Source organism: Thermobia domestica, chromosome 1, assembly GCF_964235325.1.
Source record: "Thermobia domestica chromosome 1, izTheDome1.hap1.1, whole genome shotgun sequence".
NCBI lineage: Eukaryota > Metazoa > Arthropoda > Insecta > Zygentoma > Lepismatidae > Thermobia > Thermobia domestica.
In genome coordinates, this window is record NC_137454.1 from 325341542 (window position 1) to 325364779 (window position 23238).

The window sequence follows — 23238 nt, forward strand, 5'->3', positions numbered from 1 at the left end:
GACCTTTAAATTTTACATGCAAAGCAATAACAGGATTTTCCCGTTATTGTCTTACATTTCAAGTAATGACGGGATTTTCCCAATGGCTAGGGCGGGAGATTCTCAACTTAAGAAATTTACTGACCGCACTTCTTTAAGCTTATGGGAGTTCTTCCGGCATAACCCCGCTGTTGCATAATAACATCAAGGCGAAATAAACTTATTTCTGTGAATATGTAATATAGATACATAAAGCAAAAAATCTAAGTCAAAAAAGCCTGGTTTAAACCAAAAAAGCCTGGTTTAAACATCCCCCCAAAAACGGGTTTTTGGCATTTTCAAAAACAACCATGGTTCTTGCCAACTCTGCTTACTTTTGTATATAGGAGGTTAAAAAATTCTTATTATATACATTGGTTAATCCTGTGGGATTCATAATGTAAATATGTTGAAGAAAAATTGTTTGAAATATTTTTTCGAAATTCATAGTTTATTTTCGATGTTTTATATTATTATCAGCATCAACCACTAATTAAATGATTTTTTGTGTTATAGAGAAGCGATACAGTCTGCTTTATCAATTTAAAGCAGAATTTTCAAAAAAGCCCAAAATTTCCCAAGCAAAAAAGCAAAGCAGAAAAAACCGAGTTTTTTTCCAAAAAAGCCGGTTTTTTTCCGAGCCCTTGCATCTCTAATTTTAAACAATTCTTACTTTTGTATTCTTGTTACATTCGAATTATATGCTAATAATATAAATATATCCGATCATTTTACGTTCAAAGAACAACTACATGAATATCACATACATCTTTTTCAAAACCTTCTTCATGATGCTTAAATAAATAATTATTAATTTGTAACAAGCATTTAATGGACCTGAAAAAGGACTTAAATAACTAGCAAATCAAATTTCGAATGTGCCTTATCGTCGTTGAAACGTATAAATAAATGAAGATGATGATAAAATAAATATGATTATAAATATGATAATAATACTGTTATAGAATTAAATATGACATATATGTATAATTATATGAATTGTAATTTTCAAGTATACGAGGTGCATTCGAAAACTCGAATGATTGATATGTAAAAGTAAACGGTCCAGAATTCTTTTTCTTTTTATTAAATAAAATGAATAAAAAGAAAAGTCCGTCGGGCGCCATAATATACAACGGTACATTGTATATTTGTATTATAGATCTTTATTACTTTGTAATTTTGGACCATAAGATATTCTAAATATGTACTAGGATGGCTGATTTTACTATCAGAAGAAGAGAAAGAAAAAGAAATGGTGTATAGATATAATGTTAATATATAAAAAGAAAAGATATTCAAATGTTTTAAATAATAAGGTTTTGGAACGTCGTTGTCAAGGACAACAAAATATAAATAAATGGAATTATGGCAGATGAGTGAGTTTGTGTTTTAGTGGCTCAATTAATTTAATAAAAGCGAACCGTTCTAAGTAGTTGTAGTATTAGTATCACATATGGTGTAGCAGTTTTACATATCTTCTCTGTTACTCGTAATGCACTAATGAGTGTAGTATAAGACTTTTACGTCCATAAGCTGTATTTTGTACCTAGTATAATAAACATGGCTCGACAGAGCAAGCACAGATAACACATAGACAGACAGAATAGGGATATAGAAAACAAACCTTGGGTAACCTTTCACACGATTTTCCCATTCCAGAAGGACAAATAGACATTGCAATATTATGACAACACATTTCTCATTTTCCATTGCATATTGAAGGATTGACTTGACTTATCAGACTTGGTTGTTCTCAGGCCGGTTACGCCCGGCCCGTTTAGAGTTCGGCTCGTTTGTGCCCGGCCAGTTTAGGGTCCGACCCGTTTGTGCCCGGCCTGTTTTCCGCCCGGCTCGAGATTCGGGCCGGGTCGAGCCGGGCACAGAATACAGATCCATCCGGGCCGTCTTCGCGCTTGGGTTTGCAGGGCTCTGGACCATACATATGTAAGTACATTTACAACAAACTTCAAACAGTCATCACTTCGGAACTTATGTCCATTGAAAACATTCACTACACTGCACCACCCAGACGAATCACTTGTCAAGAGTTCATAAGCCACTTTGTAAAACTCCAAATACGGTACTTCATAATCAGATACTTGCATTTTTCTTTTTCTTTTTTTTTTAATGAAGGCAAAGCTTAAAAAAATAACTTCCTTAACGCAACAATGTCTGGTTCACTACTACATGCAATTACAGAAGGATCAAACAGCTTTCCCATTTTTTTTTAAATCAATGAAAATGTATTTTTTAAATTTCGCATTATTTCGCGTATTGTTAGAAATTACGCGCAAAACTGCCAATTTCGTGTTTTATCGCGCAACGGAGACCAATTAAAATACACATAGAATATCGTAAAACGTCAAGAAACTGAAAATTACTTAATTCTGACGCATTTCATTTTATCGCACATTGCGAAAAACTCGTGCCTCTACCTATATGCATTGCACCGTCAGTCAATTTATTTTCCACACTTTCTAAGTTCTGGTAGTACGCAGCAAATGCAGAAGCACTTGCTGAAAGTCCAGAATTTAACTGGACATCACCACTACGACGAACGAAAATCAGACGATGGGTAAAGGGATGAATGGACTTCTCAGCTGTATGTGATTTTGGAACTTTTTTCACAATTACACTGCTTGATAGTAACCTAACGCTACTACTAAATAAATAAATAAATAAATAAAACTTACCTGGAACGGTTTCATCATGTTCTCTTACAATTTCAGAAGTAATACAAAATCCTGGAGTTGGTTGCTTGATAGCTTTCAAGATATAATGACTCCAATCTGATGTATCTTTCACTTGGAACTCATTAATTGCCACTACTTGGTCTCCAACTTTCAGCCCCGTTGGACCCAGCACTAGAGAGTTCTGAAATATACACACCAATAAATTAAACTGATAATTGTTCCACTGCGCTTGCTAGTATTTCGAAAATGGCAAGACGACTGATTAATAGCTTAACGAGATGAATGTTTGCAAATTTGATTTAAAAAACAAAAAGAAAGGAAGAAAAACTTATCTGATTAAGCGCTACTAACAGACCATACAGTTTCACGAAAAGTTCTGCCAGCATCATAGAGGATGAGTAAACTTAAGCTGCAAAATCTTTTACATAATTGAATGTTGCTTTGTACTTCTTTGGATTAAAAATATACTGTTGATAAGGCTGAAAACTTGAATTTCTTTTAATACTTGGCAGTAAAACTGGTAAAACGACAGTTAATTATAATACTAGATTCTTCTAAATGTAAGTTTATAATTAAATAAGCGATGAATTAATAACACTTTGGAACGTTCGTCATATATTATGCGATATGATAAATTAAGAAGAAGCCGCTGAGGAAGATAAGAGTTTCCATTGAAAATTTTGACAATTACTGCATGACAGCCCTTTGATTTGATTGAATTTTGAGTTTAGCGTCCCTTCCAGCAGCGAGACTATATCAGACGTGGGCCTACTGATTAATGTGGAATCCGAAGCACATGAGCTCCCATCGGGAATCTAACCCAGATCGGAGCCGCGGTGGCTCAGTGGTAGAGCGTTCACCTCTGGTGCTTGGGGTCCCGGGTTCGATCCCAGCCCCCGCCAAGTGAACTTTGTGGTGGACAAACACCGTGCGCGTGGGTTTTCTCGGGGTTCTCCCGTTTCCTCCCACTTTATTCATTCCACCATTTCATTCATTTCTCATCTTCACCGTCTCCTTTAGCCTAACCGGCAAAACCGTGGGACGAAAAACTCAAAGATTTCATTTCATTTTATTTCTAACCCAGATCTTCCACTCATGGGCGCGTACGCTAACCGCTTAGCCACGAGAAAGCTCTATATGACAGCAGTATACCAAGATTAGTCCACGATATTAGCGTGGTTATTTATCATTAAGAAGCAACGTTATGCATTGAGACGTTTGTTGTTTATAAACAGGATATTTAGGATATATGACACTTGGTGGTTAATAAGAAAGTTATGTAAAGATGGATATATCTTATTATTTGGGCATCAAGATTTAGGTTTAATCTGCCATATTGGTTAATTTACACATTAGCTGGATTCTAGATTCTCCAGCAAGTAACAAAGAATTTAGTCACTCACACGTATATCTTCTCACTCGACATGTTACACTATTAGGTAAAAGGTGTGTAAAATTAAATTCAAGAAACTTGAAAAATCCCAATTTCTTTTTCCGTGGTGTTTCCCGGGAGATATTTTTCTTAATGGAGTACTAGAAACAACAGGTTTCTTTCGTAGTAGACACTATAATTCTGACCCAAGCTTCTTATATCTGATAAGCTTCTTAGGAGTTAATGACTCACTTGTTATCATATTAAAAAAAAAAAAAAAAAAAAAAAAAAAAAAAGAAGTTATATTTATACTTGTAGCTACTTTATTTTTAAAAATCACTGATGAGAAGTTTATTTTAAACGTACGAAAAATTCGCTACGTTTATAGTAAAATATTTACCTTCTGTTTCTTGTTGTCAGGTACCCTAGGTTGAATAATTAACTGGTACGATAATTAAGTGGCTGCTTTTGTAAGAAATTCCTTGTAATGTGCTACTGTCAATGGAAATAAAACATTTTTGAAGCAAATTAAAAGTTGATTACTGATACTGTCCTGCTGTTTTCCAAACCTTTTTTTACTAATTCAAACCTCATTTTTAGGTCCTAATGTAAGATGATTCGAAAACTTTTATTATTATTATTATTATTTAATGTGTGATGGCGAATCAAGCAATACGCTGACTTCTTCATCAGAAGTATTTATATGTTTGATAAACCAAACACGGTGCAATCTTAATTTTTTTTCAGTTCCCTGTTCCTTAATTCTGGTTTATATTATGTTTCGTCATTCCGATGTACGTTTCCGAGCATTCGCAATTCGCCTGGTAAACGCTAGATCGGTTAATTTCTCATTGTACAGTAATTTGTATAGCTTGCTAAAGATTTTTCTAAATTACACATATTTTTACAAAAATGCTAAGTCCTATTTTTTATGCTAAGTTTGTAATTTAACAGTTATGCCAGGCCGTAATGGTTACAGTAATTCGTTTACCCTCTTGTGCAACTTCAATGTAATTTTAAACAAAACTTCTTGTTTATTTTTGAAAGAAATGATATTAAATTTTTACCAAAAAAAAAAAAAAAAACTCGAAAAATGCCAAGAATTTGGGAAAAATGTGGTCTATAGCACACATGTGCTATACACACAGCAAACTTATCATTCCGCCGGGTAAGTATAAGCTAGTGATAACCCAAATCACCATTAACATAAAAGGTTGTTTTCACCGAGTATATTACTCCTGTATTACATTATTTGCCACTCCACACAATTACTGTGATTGTGCGATGTATTCAACTGAAACCAAAAATGTCATCATTAACAATTACGTTCGTAATAAAGAACGTTGTTCCGGATACATGGGAAGAAATTCGAAACACCACCGGCATCTGCAGGCGTGAACGGTAGCGATAGATAGTGCGTTGCTTATTAGTCTGCGATTTCATCTTCATGATTCAGAGTGAATACGTGCAGAGTGCAATGGAGTTGAAACTGAGCGAGTACTAGAAAGTATATACTGCCGAAAATTGTATGAACAGCATCTAGCAAGTTTCGAGTGGAAGAATGTAATCACATTAGATAGTGGTCAAGTATGAGCAATTTACACACCGCTCTAGTGATGCAAAGGGACATACCAACGTTGCTCGCTACTGCGGAGTTTGAATATGTTGGGAAGTTGGTGATTCGTAACGTTGATAAAATTAAATTAATCCAGCATACTTCCAGTCAACCACTATGATCTGTATTTTCTGCAGATATCCCACGTTTGCACGGACATCCCAAATGTTCCTATTTACATTGATAAAGTATCACGCTACCACACCACTCAAACCGCTTTTATCATCAAATGAAACAAACATTCATGTCATTGCGGTCACCCTGATGCCATTCAGATAGATTTTTTTTTTTGCCTTTCGACTCCCAAACCGGTCTCAAAAATCGCTAGAAGAGTCTCCTGTGAAGCCTCTTACAATGGAAATTATGATCTTGAGCCATTATTTACAACGATAATGACCCAATCGAACATGGAACTTGTTGACGTAAAGTAATATGTCAAACTTGTTCGCATATATCAGTAACAATTTTCCGTATTAATTTGAATTAAATATGAATAAAGTTTACACTATTACCTCTTGAATCTTTTGGACTGACACACCACTTCCGGTGTAGAAGAAAGGCCAGAAAAGGAAAGGCAGAAAAAGTAGCAACAAAAATGCACCAAACGCCAACACAAAATTATGCCATATTCCTGCACATAATATTCGAAGTTGCCTTTTCGGTGGTATCACCATTAACTGCTCTGAGCTTACATGTACAAAAGCTAGAGGCACTATAAAGATCAGAGCAACTCCAATTCCTTGAATTCGAACATCTTCCCTGGAAAGAGAGAAAACGAAAAATACACTTCCCTTTCAATACGTGTCTTTACGATGTAACACCAAAGGACTTTACTACTTTGCATGCGAATAGAAATTATTACAAGTATCTACTACATACACTACCCTGAAAATTTTCGAATACCCCGCATCTGAGTGACCATCTATTGTGGATGTATCATTTTGATAAAAGAACTTCGCCGCCATGTTATATGTACTCTTGTCTAAAGCATAGAACTTGGTGACAGTTGAACTGAATCTAAGAGATACTACAGATGATAAATCTAACTATAATTCTTTAAATGGACACACAAAAAGACAATTTGATATATATTTAATGCATAATATAAACGAAAGTGTGAGAGGTAACACATTAGCTTTGTTTGAAAAATATAGACATACGGAGTTAATGCAATGACAGAAATCTTAAAAAGAAAATGTTTTGTAGTTCTTCATATCTTGTTGATATGTTAACGTTTAAAAAGCCGAAAGTACCAGGTTTTGATAAAATGTTTAGAACGGTCTATTTACGCGAATCTGTGCTCAACTGTCGCTCAATGGGAGCTTTTATACAGTGCCTGTCACTGCTATCTCATCGTGCAAACATTAGGCATACGGAACCATCATAAACTAACTACTAATTCTATGGCTTATGGTATCTGGAGGTTTAGTGCTGCTTTCACAAAAGCTATCCATTTACTTCTGTCCTTAGCCAACTGAATCCAGTTTCTACTTTGTATCCTTATTTTTGCGAGATCCATCTGTGCCTAGGTCTTCCTAATGTTCGTTTTCCGGTTGGATTTTCAGTTAAAACTTTGAAAGCTTTTTTTACTTTCTTCCATGCTGGCTCGGCCCACCTGAGGTTCCTAGACTTGATGATCCTAACGGTGTTTGGTGAAGGATATAAATTATGCAGTTCTTCGTTATGAAATTCCTGCCATTCCCCATTCTCGTTACTCTTGGATCCAAATATTCGTCTCAAAGTCTTGTCCTCAAATACTTTCAGTTTACGTTCTTCCCTCAGAATAAGCGAACATGTTTCACAACCATACAGAACAACAGGCATGATTATCGTATCTTAGGCTTCAAATTCCTCGACAGAATTGGCGACGACAGAAGATTTTGAGTTGAATGATAACACGAATTCCCAACTTTTAGTCGACATTTAATTTCTTCGTGAATATTGGTTTTGGTCTGTTAATATTAATCCTAGATATTTGAAAGTATTTGAAAGTCAGATGTATTATTTGATATTTTAACGCATCCATAATTTGCAGTATTACAATCTCGACGAACTTCCATTTACTTAATTTTCTCTGCATTTACTTCTAAACCTCTGTCCCTCGAAGCGTTCAATAAGACCTCTGCATTTCTTTCTATTATTCTCCTATCATTCCCTATTATATTTACATCACTTGCATACGCCATTCAGCTCTAGGCCTTGATTGCTAGATTCTTCTTATAACGCACTTCAGTACAGTTTAATAATAATGGCAATAACGCCTCTCCTTGTTTCAGGTCATTCTCGACGTGAAACCTTGTGGACTTTACTTTGGAAGTCATTCAAACATATTTTAATTAATCTAATTACGTTTTTCGGTACTCCAGATTCTGTAAAAATGTTATACAATGTTGCCCTCCTAACCAAGTCGTACGTCTTTCTGAAATCAATAAATATAATTGATGTACCGGAGTATTGTATTTCCATTTCTTTTCGAGTATTTGTCGAATGGCAAATATCTGGTCGATAGTTGATCGATTTCGCCTAAATCCGCATTGATAATCTCCAAAAATTTCATCTGCGTGTGGAGTCGATCTTGTTAATAGAATGTTTGAGAGGATTTTATAGAATGTTGAGAGAAGAGAAATGCCTCGATAATTGCTACATCAGTTTTGTCGTCTTTCTTGTGAACTGGAACAATGATTGATTCTTTCCACTATTGTGGCAATTACTCCTTGTTCCAGAAAAGGAGAAAGAGTTGTGTATCTTGTTCCACAATTCTTTCCCTCCAGTTACAATTAACTCAGCCGGAATTTTGTCTACACCCGGAGATTTGTGTTTCTTTAATTTCTTTACAGCAATTTCTACTTCTGTTCGGTTAGGCTCTGGAGTATACGGTTCTGCTGTGTGCATTTCCTTTTCTCCAACAACATTAGTTTTTGGCTGCGTGTTAAGCAAAGCGTCAAACAAATCTTCCCATCTAGTCAAGATTCTATCTGTATCAGTAAGAATTGTTTCGTTAGCTTTCTTTAACATATAAGCGCGAAGTTGATAGCCTTTCTTAAATTCGTTGATACCCTTATACGTGTATCGGATATTTTTGTTTTTGTATTATCTTCAAGTTCATTAATTATAGCTTTCAAAGTATCGCGTTTCTTTGTTCTAAAAGTTTTGGAAGTTTCTCGCCTGATGTCAACGAAATGTTGTATAGTTAATTAGTTCTGATATTGTATCCAACGCAATTTTGCCTGTTTACTCTTCTCTGCTAGTTTAGTACATTCCTGGTCGAACGACGGTTTGATCCTACGTATTTCTACTTGCCCTAATGTTTCTTTTGCTGAAATTTTAATACTGTCCCTAATTTCAACCCAAGTATCATCAACACTTCACAGAACCGCACTCCGAACCTTCTAAAACCGAGAATCTATTCGACACTTTAATCTGGTATTCCTTTCTCGCCTGGTTCTCCTCTAATTTCTTCAAATTAAATCTCTCCGTTTTCACATGTTGAATATTTCCTTTATTCAATTTAAGATTAGTGTATCACTAGTTTTACATTAAGGTTTTTGTTAGGATTTTAATTCTAATTAAACGTGGTAATAATGTAAAGCCACGTACAGTAAGATCACTTTTTTAATTTGCGTAAATCTTAATTTTTACAATGATGAAAAATACGTTAGTGCAGGCTTTTTAGAATGAGAACACTCATTATGTAAGCTACGCTATTAATAGCACATATAGGAAATTTATAGATAAAAATATAAAATATTTTTATGTATGTTTAAATTTTTTAAACATATAACTATTTATAATTATTATTTTTTTATCTTCTTATAAAATAATAACATTAAAATTAAAAATTAATCTTTTACTAAAGTAAAATCTAAAACTAGTGTACCACAATATTCAGTACATAGATATGTCGTATATTCCGGCACAATAAAGATTATTAGGTGGGAACGAATTACATACTTCTTTGGTACCATAAAAAATTCTCGAAGACAACGAACAATAACTTACTTTCAAGCATGTCATTTTATGTAGCTTGTTAAGACCTATCGATTGATATAAGTATATATATATCACCTTTGGACAATATTCGTTTGTATAAAGGTAACCAATAAAGCTTTGTCGCTCTTTCACCCACCAGCTTCGAACATCGATATGTCACCTAAGACGTACCTGGAAGATCAAAAATAATCTCCATCAGCATCGACGACCTTCTGCCAACGTTCTGGAAGGCCACGGATTTCATCGCGGTAGAATTTGGTAGGCCGTGAATAAGGTATCAAGTGCATTTTGCACCTCTACTTGGGATTTGAACTGGCGTCCTCTAAGGTGATTTTCCAAGGAATGGAACAGGTGATAATCGGACGGTACAGTGTCCGGGGAGTATGGCGGATGAATAGTGTTTCCCATCCAAGGCGTAGAATGGTGTCCCGGATCATCCTAGCCACGTGGGGTTTAGCGTTGTCCTGTAACAGGAGGGCCTCTTTGCGATTCAGAAGTGCTGGCTCAACTGCTGACAGTACACAGTTGCAAATGAAATGAAATCTGAGTTTTACGTCCCATGTTTATGCCGGGTAGGCTAAAGGAGACAGTGATGATGAGAAATGAATGAAATGGTGGAATGAAGAAAGTGGAAGGAAACTGGAGAACGCACACGGTGTTTGTCCACCACAAAGTTCACTTGGCGGGGGTAGGCATCGAACCCGGGGCCCCAAGCAGCAGAGGTGATCGCTCTACCACTGAGCCACCGTGCCCCCCAGTACACAGTTGCATTGATGCTCTGACCAGCTGGTAGCAGTTTCCGATGCATGATACCGCAAGCAGTCCACCAAACACACAAGAGGAACTTCTTCTGGCGCAGTGTTGGTTTCGGCAGTTTTGGAACCGGTTCATTGGATGCTAACCAATGATGACGGCGCCGTGGAGCTTCGTACAGGGTCCACTTCCCATCACATGTCAACACTGTCCAGAAATGGCTCCTTCCTCAGACGAAACAGCAAGGAAATACAGGTGTCGCGTTGCCTTATGGCCCGTAGTCAAACCATGTGGGACCCATCGACCCAACTTGTAGTGCTTCCCAAGTTGATGGAGATACTGCCGAATGATTTCTCCACTTACACTGAATTGTAGTCCCAGTTCCTCACATATCTGGCCATTGTTTGCCTCAACTGCTGCCTGAAGATCTTCATTTTGTACATGTGTAGGTCTTCCAGCACGTGGTGCATCTTCGAGTGTTTCGTCGCCGTCCTTAAACTTGTTAAACCACCGCTGCACTGTCCGCGTAGTCACGATACACTCACCAAAGGTCTGGCATATCTTCCGCGTAGCTGCAGCGGTGTTTGAACTCGTACAACATACACTTCTTATAACGCTCTGTGGAGGTCCCATGTTCACTTTGTCCTTACGCAAGTTCACGGTGTAACTGAACTGCCAAACCAGTTAGTGTGTTGGATATATCCACACCAACAAGATATGACCTTCGCCTTATCTTTATTCGCATTCAACTCACGGTGTGAGGGCCAATAGAACTCAGACCTCCATAAAAAGCGACAGAACTCTCTCGGTTACCTTTATAAATGTTCATCTCTGGAATTGGAAAATCTTTGAGTTTTACGTCCCGCGGTTATGCCGGTTAGGCTAAAGGAGACGGTGATTATGAGAAATGAATGAAATGGTGGAATGAAGAAAGTGGGAGGAAACGGGAGAACCCCGAGAAAACCCACGCACACGGTGTTTGTCCACCACAAAGTTCACTTGGCGGGGGCTGGGATCGAACCCGGGACCCCAAACACCAGAGGTGAACGCTCTACCACTGAGCCACCGCGGCCCCACTCTGGAATTGGAGTATTAAAATGAATGTCGAGAACAGTTCAAATCCATGCAGCAGAAAGAAGCTCGAATATTTAGTGCTCTGGTTTTGAAGATTATTTAGGCCGAAAATAATTTGCTGTAACATGAGGTCCCAGTTGTTTCCTGTTGTTTTGATGTAATGACGCAACATCTTCTGGATTGTGTCACTTGTTTTCTCGGCCAAAATTAGAGAGAAGTGCGAATTCACTGAAATAAATTTTATTTCTATTCCCAATATTTATGCTAACTAATACATTACTTTTATGAGACAGCAAGCTATCTAAGTTCAAAGAGGCTGGCACGCCAAATTCCACGATAAATCTATTATTAGTAGTTACAATACTATTATTGGTCAGATCTGGGATACTTGCAGCTATTATATGGGTTGTACATGAATCACTCATGATTAAAATATGCTCGTGGCAATATGTTGGAGAAGTAGGAAAGGGGTCACTCTGGTGAACACGCAACAGAAAATGGCGACGTTTTTGGAAAAAATTGTGGCTTAGCTACAGCTGTTCGTTCCCTTTTTTGTTTACTTTTCAAGGGATACATTGTCTTTTGTCTAAAATATTTTCTCATATGAGGAAAACACCTTTTGGAATGCTAACTGGTATGTGCGAGTTTGTCTTGCATGGACCGCAGTTAATGTATGAGTACGCAGGATTTTGAAAATTTCATCCATCACTTTAAATAGGATACACAATATATATATATTTCATGGTATTACCAAACCTATTTGCGTGATACAATTTTCCATCAATTTCAAAAGCCTTGGCTTGCCTTTCTCATGGACATGAGCTTCGGAACATGGAATATAAGAAGTCTTTATAGGGCAGGCGCGTTAAAATTCATAATGAGAGAGTTAGAGAAATACAGGATGGACCTAGTAGGAGTACAGGAAGTTAAATGGGAAGGAAATGGAACAGCGAAGTACGGAAATTGTACGTTCTTTTACGGGGAAGAAAATAAAAGTCAACTAGGAAAAGGGTTTTCGTTCACAAACGAATAATATCAGCAATTAAGTGGGTTGAATTTGTTAATAACAGACTCTCTTTTATTACTCTTCAGAGTTGGTGGTGTGATATTGTTTTAAATGTATATTCTCCAACAGAAGATAAAGATGACGATATGAAAGACACTTTTTACGAAGAAGTAGAACGGGTATTTGACAACTCCCACGATACCATAAGAACATTCTATTAGGGGATTTCAATGTGAATGTAGCACGAGATAATATTTTCAAATCTATTATAGGGAATGAAAGTTTGCATTAGGAAAGTAATGACAACGGCGTTAGACTCGTGAACTTTGCAACATCCAAAAACTATATCGTGAAGAGTTCAAAATTTCCACATCACGACGTTCTTAAATATACTCACGTTTCCCACCAAAAAGTGAAGATTGATTTCCCTGACACAAATTCTTGTTTTTCCTGACTTAAATTCTTGAATATAAATGGGAAGGTGAGGTAAGTTAAATCATACATTCTTTTGACGGCCTTCTTCACACCCATAGCATCCAACTTTAATTACCATTTAAATATTTGTTATGTTCAATGTGAGTAATTGTTATGTACACAAAATTTAACATGTACGAATATAATAATATATGTATGACACACACATACCTTGACATTACAATTTTTTTCTATAAAAAACAATAAAAAAACAGTCAAGAATATATTACCAACTCTCCCTGAGCCTAATACTATCAGTCCTCACATTACCAACTCTGAAACATGTTAATCCTCATATTTACATTTTTAAACAGAATTTTGTTTTGCTTTCAGTTCTTGAATTTGTTCTACGAGAGCGTCTTTTTCTTGTGTGTAACATAATTCCATTTGTTTCTTCCTTCTTACAATTCCTTAATTTCAGCACTTAATTTTCATTTTTCACCTTTGATTTTACTTTCATCTGCACTTTTGATTCCGTTTCTGTTTAAAGTATTCATCACAGCGTCTCCGAACTGGACGAACTGAGAGAAGCATTCTTCGATCAACAGAAACAGATTCTACACCTTCATAGTACATAATTGCATGATGCACCCGTCTCTATGCTACCAGAGAATCTTCGATTTGGTTTTCTACAATAAATGTCTTATTTACTGAGAACTCGCCCTCCACTGAGGCATTGCCGTGGGATAAAATTAAACATATTTTCACAATATGCCACAAATCGGAATATTCTTGTCTTGGACATTTCTTACTCTCTGAAGTAAACTGCAAGAGATCCCTGGATTTCAGTACAGGAAAACATAAATTGACACTTTACTTTTTCAAGTACAGAATCAGATATTCTCTTATGCTCATGCAGAGTTTGTAGGATGAGTTTCATCCTAGTTTGAGCAAGTTAGCCTTGTAAATCAGACGGCTCCTATCCACAATCTTCTTGATTGTGCAAGCAAAAAGTATCGACAGTCAAGCCTGAAAGTTAATTTAACTTTATTTAATGCTTTCAGTTCTTTCAGTAGTTTTTCTGTCTTAAAATCAATGTTCACCTTTCTTATTTCTATTAAATTTTCATTTGCGATCAAATCCAAAGCAAGAAGCTTCACTGCACTGTCAGCAAGTTTCATAATGCTTTGTTTGACACAACGACTTAATAGATTCCTTAAGAGAGATAGAAGTTCTGAGTACAGGAAACAAATGGCTCAAGACTCTGGAATTTCCTTTAAAATGGTTCACACTCTGCTGTGACAGTTTTGAAGAAATATAATTTACACTTTATGAATTGTCTTACACATTTACGTACCCTGACTTTCCATGACATTTTACGGAAAATGCATGATTTCCCTGACATGATTTCATTTCCCTGACATTCCAGATTATGGGAACCCTGATACTTGAACCTCATCAAATGGTGAAACACATAGGCCTAATCAAATTGATCATGTTTCAGTAGATAAGACAGTCTAGAATATCTGATATTCGGTCGTTTAAAGGAGCTGACAGACACAGACCACTACCTGGTAGCAGCGATAATAAGAGAGAGTTATCGTTGATTATCGAGAAAAAAACAATTTTGATGATACCAAAGAAGTATGTCATTCGTTTCCAGCTCATAACCTTTATTGTGCTGGAATATACTACATATTTATGTACTGTATATTGTGGTACACTAGTTTTAGATTTTATTTTAGTAAAAGATTAATTTTTACTTTTAATGTTATTATTTTATAGGAAGATACAAAAAATTATAAACAGTTATATGTTTAGAAAATTTAAAACATACGTAAAAAATTGTTTTATAATTTTATCTATAAATTTCCTCTATGTGCTATTAATAGCGTAGCTTACATAATGAGTGCTCTCATTCTAAAAAGCCTGCACAAACATATTTTTCATCATTGTAAAAAATTAAGATTTATTTTAAAACGCAAATTAAAAAAGTAATCTTACTGTCCATGGCTTTACATTATTACCACGGGTAATTAGAATTAAAATCCTAACAAAAATCTTAATATAAAACTAGTGATACTTTAATCTTAAAGTGAATAAAGGAAATATTTAACACCTGAAAACTGAGAGATTTAATTTGAAGAAATTAGAGAAGAACCAGGCGAGAGAGGAATATCAGATTGAAGCGTCGAATAGATTCTCGGTTTTGGAAGGTTCGGAGTGCACTAGTGTTGATTATAATTATACATAGTTATATGTTTAGAAAATTTAAAACAAACGTAAAACATTATTTTATAATTTTATCTATAAATTTCCTCTATGTGCTAGCGCAGCTAACATAATGAGTGCTCTCATTCTAAAAAGCCTATAGAAACATTTTTCATCATTGTAAAAACTTAAGATTTATTTTAAAATGCAAATTAAAAAATCTTATTGCATATGGCTTTACATTATTAGCACGGGTAATGAGGGCTAAAACCTTAACAAAAATCTTAATGTAAACCTTTAAAAAAGATTCAAGATGGAAATGACAAAGTAATAAAACAGCCAAGTGCGTCGCCCAATATAAAAGTGTGTATTATAATAAACACGATGCTTAAAATTTACGTCCATCGCCACAAACACAAATCAGTAATTAATCGTTACCTTTCAAACTAACTAAACTTAAGAAAATAATCAATCTAATATTAAAACAAAAACCGTCTTAGGCATAGACTACCAAACAGCACAAAAGTATGAAAATTAAAACTAACGTTGTACCTAAATAATAAAACTTAAAATCATCATCATCATTAAATGAAATGAAATATCTCAGTTTACCGTCCCACGATTATGCCCTTTAGGCTAAAAGAGACAATAAAGGCGTGAATGATGATGGAAGAACTGGTAGATTGAGAAAGTGGGAGGAAATGGAAGTACTCAGAGAAAACCCATGGACATGATATTGTTCACCACAAAGTTATTTGGTCGGGAATCGAACCAGGGACCCCACATACCACAGGTAAGCGCTCTACTACTGAGCCACCGTGCCTCCATCATAATCATTAAATTAGTCAAGTATGTAAACATAAAAAATGTATGTGTCGTAACATTTTACTTAATATATAAATAAACTGCACAAACATATTTAACTAAATTAAAATTAATTAAACATGAATTTGTACTCTGTACCACTCATTAGTTACACCTTTCGCTACAACCAAAAACTAAGAAATAATTAAACCCTATAGTGCAATATGCAATAATACGTAAGACAACACACTGTTAAGTGGGGCATTGTATCTATCGTTGTTTTCTCTTAACGGTGGCACACACACATACTTCTACTAATGACACACATACTAGTTGTACCACAATTAAACAAAATAAGAAATATAAAATGTAAATTTTAAGAAAGAGGGAAAAAATTATTTATACTAAATAATTCAAATAAAGATGATCTTACCTTGTATCTGGGAAATTAAAAATCCTATCAAACGGATTCGAAGTTCGCTCTCATGTTTCTCGGCTGCTAAACCGGTAACATACCAGAATACATGGAAGATCATTTTTATTTGAATTACTCAATATGTATTCTATATTAACTATGTGTATGTTATCTTTCATGCTGGAATATCTTTGTTTCACTTATGTGCTTACTATTACGTGGTAGGACGTTATTGTACAATTTGCTAGAACTTGGTTCGCCAATGCAAAACTGTTTAAAGCAGTTTTTAACAATTTGAAGAAAGAAAAAAAACAACAACAGATAATTGATTTTAAAGAGTTTTACTTTGAAACATTTCACGATTACAAACCACGCTTGGCAAATACAAGTGGAGAAAACTATATACATAACGTTACCCATTACCATCTCACATTGCCTGAAATCGGATTTTAATATATTTGCTTCGTTCCTTCCATTACTCACCTCACTGCAGCAATAGCATGACCAAATTCATGAAATATGCTGCATACAGCTAGTGTTAGAAGATAATATCCAAGATCTTCAAATGGCAAGTTAACACCAGGAAGCTGTTTAAAAAAAATAAGATAATTGTGAGTCAAACTTTTCGACAATAATTCTACAGCACATTTTTTTTTTTTTTTTTGAACAAGTAAAAGTTACACTGACAATACCAAGCTATCATGTAATGATTCACTATATTCATATTGTACCTCTTCCTATGTATCCTAATAGCTAATACTAGTTCGCAGACTTTTGGTGAGCGTAAATCCGGATTCATTTTCCGATAGGGACGTAGATATTGGCCATGTCATCAAACGAGAGTTGGGAGCTCATTGAATTATGTATCGAAGTCTGGTATAGAAAGTCAAAAACAAACATAATAATAATAATATGATTAACTTTTGCGGGATATATCATTTGAATTTTGCCACATACACACACAAACTCTTTGTCACCTGTCATCTACGCTAAAATAAAGTACTAATTTTTCCAAAGTTGAAGAACTAACAGTGTGACAAAAATGCACAAAATTATTCAGACCATTTTTGATGAAGACAAGTTCGAACGTCAGACCCCTTCTATCGCGCATCCCTGTTTGTTCGCTGCGCCAAGTATGGTCTAAATCAATAATTTCTATATTCTAGGCTGCTATATTCTCGGAATTTTATTATTGTCCTTTGTTTTATCGATTTTTAAAATGCAAATTGCATATGTTATTTCAGATATCATAATCCATTCCTTTATATATCCTAATTACATCAAACTAAGAAAAGACTTTTTCCTTATTCATTTAGTATATTGAGAATTCCTCCTTGGTCTTAAAATAATATTAGTATTTATTAAATGTGTAACTATATCTTAATATGTGTCAGTGTCTAATTCGACTGATAAAGTCTACAATCTCTCAACAAAAAACGCTTTGTGATACAGGATGATTTTACGAATAATACATAAATAAGCTCAAAAACCAGGCGAGTTTTCATTATGTTTTTTTCGGGTGGATCCAACAGGAAAAAAACTACTTAAGTTTTACGTGCTGGACCTACAGCACCTGCCCTGTTCTTCATTGGCTTTTAAAGAAAAAGAAATCACCAGAGAATAGACAACAACAACAAGTACCAAAAGGAATCACATGTACATTATTCTATGTGAATTTTGTACTCACCACTGGCTCTAGAACAATCGATCTATCTCGTGCTTCTGTTGTGTCCAGACTATTTATCGCTCCTTTGACTAGAAGTCCAAATGCTGGTAGTATAAGTAACAAAGAAAACCACATTCCTATGGTGAACCAGCAGTTGAGAAATTTGGTACGAAATGATCCCCATTTCTGAATTGTCCTATTGAATACTGTAGTAAACCAACGAACTCTTAGCAACTCTATCTGAAATCCTGTGTTCTGCAGGAAATACAGGTACGGGTAGTGGGAACAGGACTGAAATTAAGAAAAATAAAATTTAAAATTTATTTTACATGAAGTTATTAATGTAGATAACACTTTCGATCCTAGCCCGAGCAGGACTCAGGATAACTTATTAATACAATGGGACGAGCTCGGTAATATTGTAGCAGTTCCACCAAACACTACCTATAAATGTTGTATTTAATTTGAAATAGAATGATTAAAGATATATTTGACATGTAATTTGCATGCCTACCTTCTTCTACTATTGTGCTGCCAAAATATCTTGAGCCGTGGCAAAAATGCGAACTAACGCTCACACCCTCACACACCCACGCTTTGAGCCAATAAGGGTTCAGCTGTTGCTAAGCGAGAGAAAGCGAGTGGAATTCCTTCAGCCGATAGCAGCGCTTGGAACGGAAGACTAGGGATCAAGTCAATGTAGCATATCTATACCTAGTACAGATGCACTAAATTTTCGGGAATTGGAATTTGCTATATAAACTAATGAGTCACAGTGCTAAAAGTTCTCATTGTCTGCATACTTCAGTGAACGAAAAGTATAAACATTTTTCTAGACATGTTCAGTTATTCTTTGGGACTAAATTTCAGTTGTTTTGCTGCAACCATCCAACGGTCCACGCTCAGAAATTTGTTGAATCCAAAATGTTCACATCACATCACGAAATGAATGACAAATGAATTCTTCTTTAAAATAAATTGTTTTAAATACTTAAGAATTTCTTTGTTGGATACGAAAAATATATCAATAAATATTTAAAACCTGTGCAGATATTTATACATTTATAAAAAATGAAATCTTTAAGTTTTACGTCCCACGGTTATGCCGGTTTGGCTAAAGGAGACGGTGATAATGAGAGATGAGTGAAATGGTGGAATGAAGAAAGTGGGAGGAAACGGGAGAACCCCGAGAAAACCCACGAGCGCGGTGTTTGTCCACCACAAAGTTCACTTGGCGGGGGCTGGGATCGAACCCGGGACCCCAAGCACCAGAGGTGAACGCTCTACCACTGAGCCACCGCGCCCCCCTATTTATACATATATAGAATTTACGTGAAACACATAATTTGTTCGCTAGTATGATGTCATCCTTAGTAAGGCGTCAAGGTCGCCGTAACATAATTCCGTGTTTTTACTACTTCTACTTTGGATACTTCCGTGGTAATTTTCGGTGCAAAAGAAATTCGAAGAAAATTTACCGTTGCTTATTATGTAATTCTAAATCTCCATTATCTAAGTCCAATTTAGGATCTTTTGTTCTTATATAATAATTCAAGTACAAATCCTTCCATGGTTTAAGAAGTTTCGGGTGAACTTTTTACGTCTTTAATAGGATATTTATAAACAGTCCTGATACCGCTCTACTATTATCATTGGGTCCCGAATGTGTTCATAATTACTTAAAGAAAATAGGGAACATTTATTTTAATTGCATCAAAGTTACTAATCTCCATATTCCCAATGAGAGCTACATTAGAGCCTCTTCCTAAATATATTAGATATCAACCTGGATATTCGTCATAAATTAGTAGAACAAGGATTATTCAGTCATGTGGAAGACATAAATGTGATTATATCTCTTGAGCACATCTTTTTATCCGGCAACATAAAAAGGCTATTTCATTTTACTTCAAGATTTTGATTGAATTTAGTGAATGTACATATATCCTATTAACAAGTTAGTACGTGAATATTGCAGCAGTGTAAGTCAATGTTGGGAAAACTTCAATATATGAAGATGAAGCACTGAAGATGTACGGAAAACGTGACTCTTCGACTACAAGGTAAGCGGATTTGAGAAAGGCTCCAGGAATTAAATGGGCGCCAAAATCATCGACCTGCAAAATAACGCGAAGGTATGCTCTTTTATTATATACAGTAGACTACCGAGTATCCGGCTCGCAACTATCTGGCCTAGTTTTCTTTTATCGTAATTAAATGAGGAAGGTAAAGCTTTGCATTGGCAACATTGCCAAGGCATTGGAAGCGGGCATCTGCTACGATCCTCCTACGTGTCGTGTGTAAAATACAAGTTTTGACAGGAAAAGAGCAGCGTTTTGCTCCTTGTTCACTGTTTCATCAATGTGTAACGGACCTCAATACAGTACACTTGCCGCTGTTCCTGATTATAACTGTACAGTATGTACAGTGCTGTATTCGTAAATTGTTTTTGAGGTATGCTTAATGTTCATAAAGAAATAAGCCGGCCTATCTGGCTTTTTTGGTATCCGGCCTGCCCTTCCGCTACATTAGGCCAGATACTCGGGAGTTAGTTACACACTATACCACTTTCTTTCAGCTACTCCATGCAATCTGTTTATAAGATAAAAAATGATGGGATCATTGAGTTAACATCGGCCAAGGACTGCCATTGGAGTTAATACAGTTTTTTAACTGTACGAAATACCTGAAGATTTCCTGCATCGGGCTGTCACTGATGAAAAATGGATCTGCAACGTCAATCGTGAACGGTGAAGACTGTGCTGGATTGTAATTAACATCCAGGACGGTTTCCAAAATCTGCAATCTTCTGCTTGCAGAAAGTGCTGTTACTGGTAGAGTGGGCTTTCTCTGCCGAAGCGAAAAAACCACTGCAGATTGTTATAATATTGAACTCTCATGATATGCATCTCAAACTTTTCCGCAAGTATTCAGCAATTGTCAAACTGACGTCCTTATGTTGCATGGCAACGCGCCCCCAAATGTCACTCAACAGAACGCGCAGATTCTCCATGAGTTTCAATATGAAACTCTTCCTAACCTGACTATCCTCTCTTCTGACACCTCGATCATTTCATGGCACGAAACAACTTCCCTGATAACTGGACGGTGCAACAACAGGGTTCCCACAAGTGAAGATCGATTTCCTTGACATTCTCTGACACAAATTCTTTAGTACAAATGGGAAGATATGGGCTAAGTTCTATCATACACTTTTTTAACGGCCTCGTCCATCTCCATACCCGTCCAACACATTCCTTTAATTACCATTTACATATTTGTTATGTTCAATATAAGTAATTGTTATTTACACAAAATTTATCATGTAAGTATATAATAATATAACTATGATACAGTACCACATTAGACTTTTTTTTTTTTGTTTGAAAAAACAATAAAAAGCAATACAACATGCAGTCAAGAAAAGATTGCTAACTCTCCGTGAGACCTAGTACTATCAGTCCTAAGATGAAATTCAATGAAACCTTTAAGTTTTACGTTCCATGGTTATGTCGTCTAGGCTAAAGGAGACGATGATGATGAGAAATGAATGAAAAGAAGAAAGTGAGAGGAAACGGGAGAACTTCGACAAAACCCACGCATACGGTGTTTGTCCACCACAAAGTTCACCTGGCGCGAACTGGGGTCCAATCAAGGATCCCATGCACCAGAGGTGAACGCTCTACCACTGAGTCACCGTGGCCCACTATCAGCCCTAATATTGCCAATTCTGAAACATGTTAATCCTCATATTTACATTTTTAAACAGAATTTTGTTTTGCTTTCAGTTCTTGAATTTGTTCTACGAGAGCGTCTTGTTCTTGTTGGTAACATTATTCCATGTGTTTCTTCTTTGCTTCTACTTCCTTAACTTCAGCACTTAGTTTCCTTTTTTCACCTTTGATTTTACTTTCGTCTGCACTTTTGATTCGTTTCTGTTTAAGGTATTCATCATAGCATCTCCGAGCTGAATGAACTGGGAGAAGCATTCTCCGATCAACAGGAGCAGACTCTACACCTCCATAACACATAACTGCATCATGCATTTGTCTCTGCGCTACTACAGAATCTTCGATTTAGTTTTCTATGTGTCTTATTGACTGAGAATCCGCTCTCCACCGAGGCATTGCCGTGGGATGAAATTAAACATTTTCACAACATTCCACAAATCAGAATATTCTTGTTATTTGGACATTATCTTTGCAAAGAGCTTATCTAACCTGATGCCTATCTTCTCTTCCTATTCTCTGAACTCAAGAGACCCCTGAATTTCAGTACAGGAAGACATGAAATAACACTTTGCTTTCTCAGCTACACAATCAGATATTCTGTTATGCTCATGCAAAGTTTGTAGGATGCGTTTTATCCTAATTTGAGCAAGTTAGGATTGTTTTTTGTAACCTGGGGTCCAAAGCTGACAGAGCACGTACCAGCTTGTACTTCAGAGGGTTCCTTTCCACAATCTTCTTGATTGTGCCCAGGGAAAAAGTTTCGACAGTAAGCCTGAAAGCTAGTTTATTTTATTTTTATTTATTTATTTATTTTTTTTAGTATTAAAATCGATGCCCACGAAGATGACAAGTCATACTTCGATTTCTGCATTTACACGATCAATTATCCGCCTCTCTGCCTCACACACAGTACCTAACTGCCTCAGCAAGAAATAGCAACATTGCATCACTGTCATCATTGGGAATGCTGTATCATTGTGGTCCTCTTCAGATGCCAATCTGTGCAACTGATAGAGAGGAAACACTTTTAGATTGAAATAAATAAATAAACTTGCACATTTACGTTCCCTGACTATTGTGAAGGCCTGAAAAAAACCCGGAAATTTTGGGTTAAAAAAACTGTTTTTTTACCTTTTTTCCCGAGCTTGGAAAATACGGAAAATTTGGAAAAAATTGAAATTTTCGAATATTTTACTACATTATGCTTTTAAAAATGAAAACTATTTTATATTTACTAGTTTACAGTTAAGATCAATGAGTGCTTATGTTTTTTATATTACAATAGGGAAAATTTGTGTCAACAAATATATGTGTACCACTCCTTTAATGTCAGCACCGTGATAGAATGCAGATATGGCTACAAAACATACTAAAATAAAATTAAGATAGTCGCATTTAAATTATCTTAAGCAATCTTATGAAGTTCCCGCTTTATAGCAGGGAAGTGTTAAAATAACAGGGTCAGAACCATTT

The 23238-nt window shown here is 35.8% G+C and overlaps 1 protein-coding gene across 1 annotated transcript in view; it reads right to left on the bottom strand.

Annotated features, from left to right (window-relative positions):
- Window positions 1–23238, bottom strand: part of S2P (membrane-bound transcription factor site-2 protease) — a 41180-nt gene that overhangs the window by 10659 nt on the left and 7283 nt on the right. Inside the window, exons 2-5 of the mRNA XM_081729292.1 lie at window positions 18056–18325; window positions 16852–16955; window positions 6214–6460; window positions 2715–2895 (exon numbers count right to left, since the gene is read on the bottom strand). Of these exons, the coding sequence (XP_081585418.1) occupies window positions 2715–2895; window positions 6214–6460; window positions 16852–16955; window positions 18056–18325 (802 nt within the window). The remainder of the gene's footprint in view (window positions 1–2714; window positions 2896–6213; window positions 6461–16851; window positions 16956–18055; window positions 18326–23238) is intronic.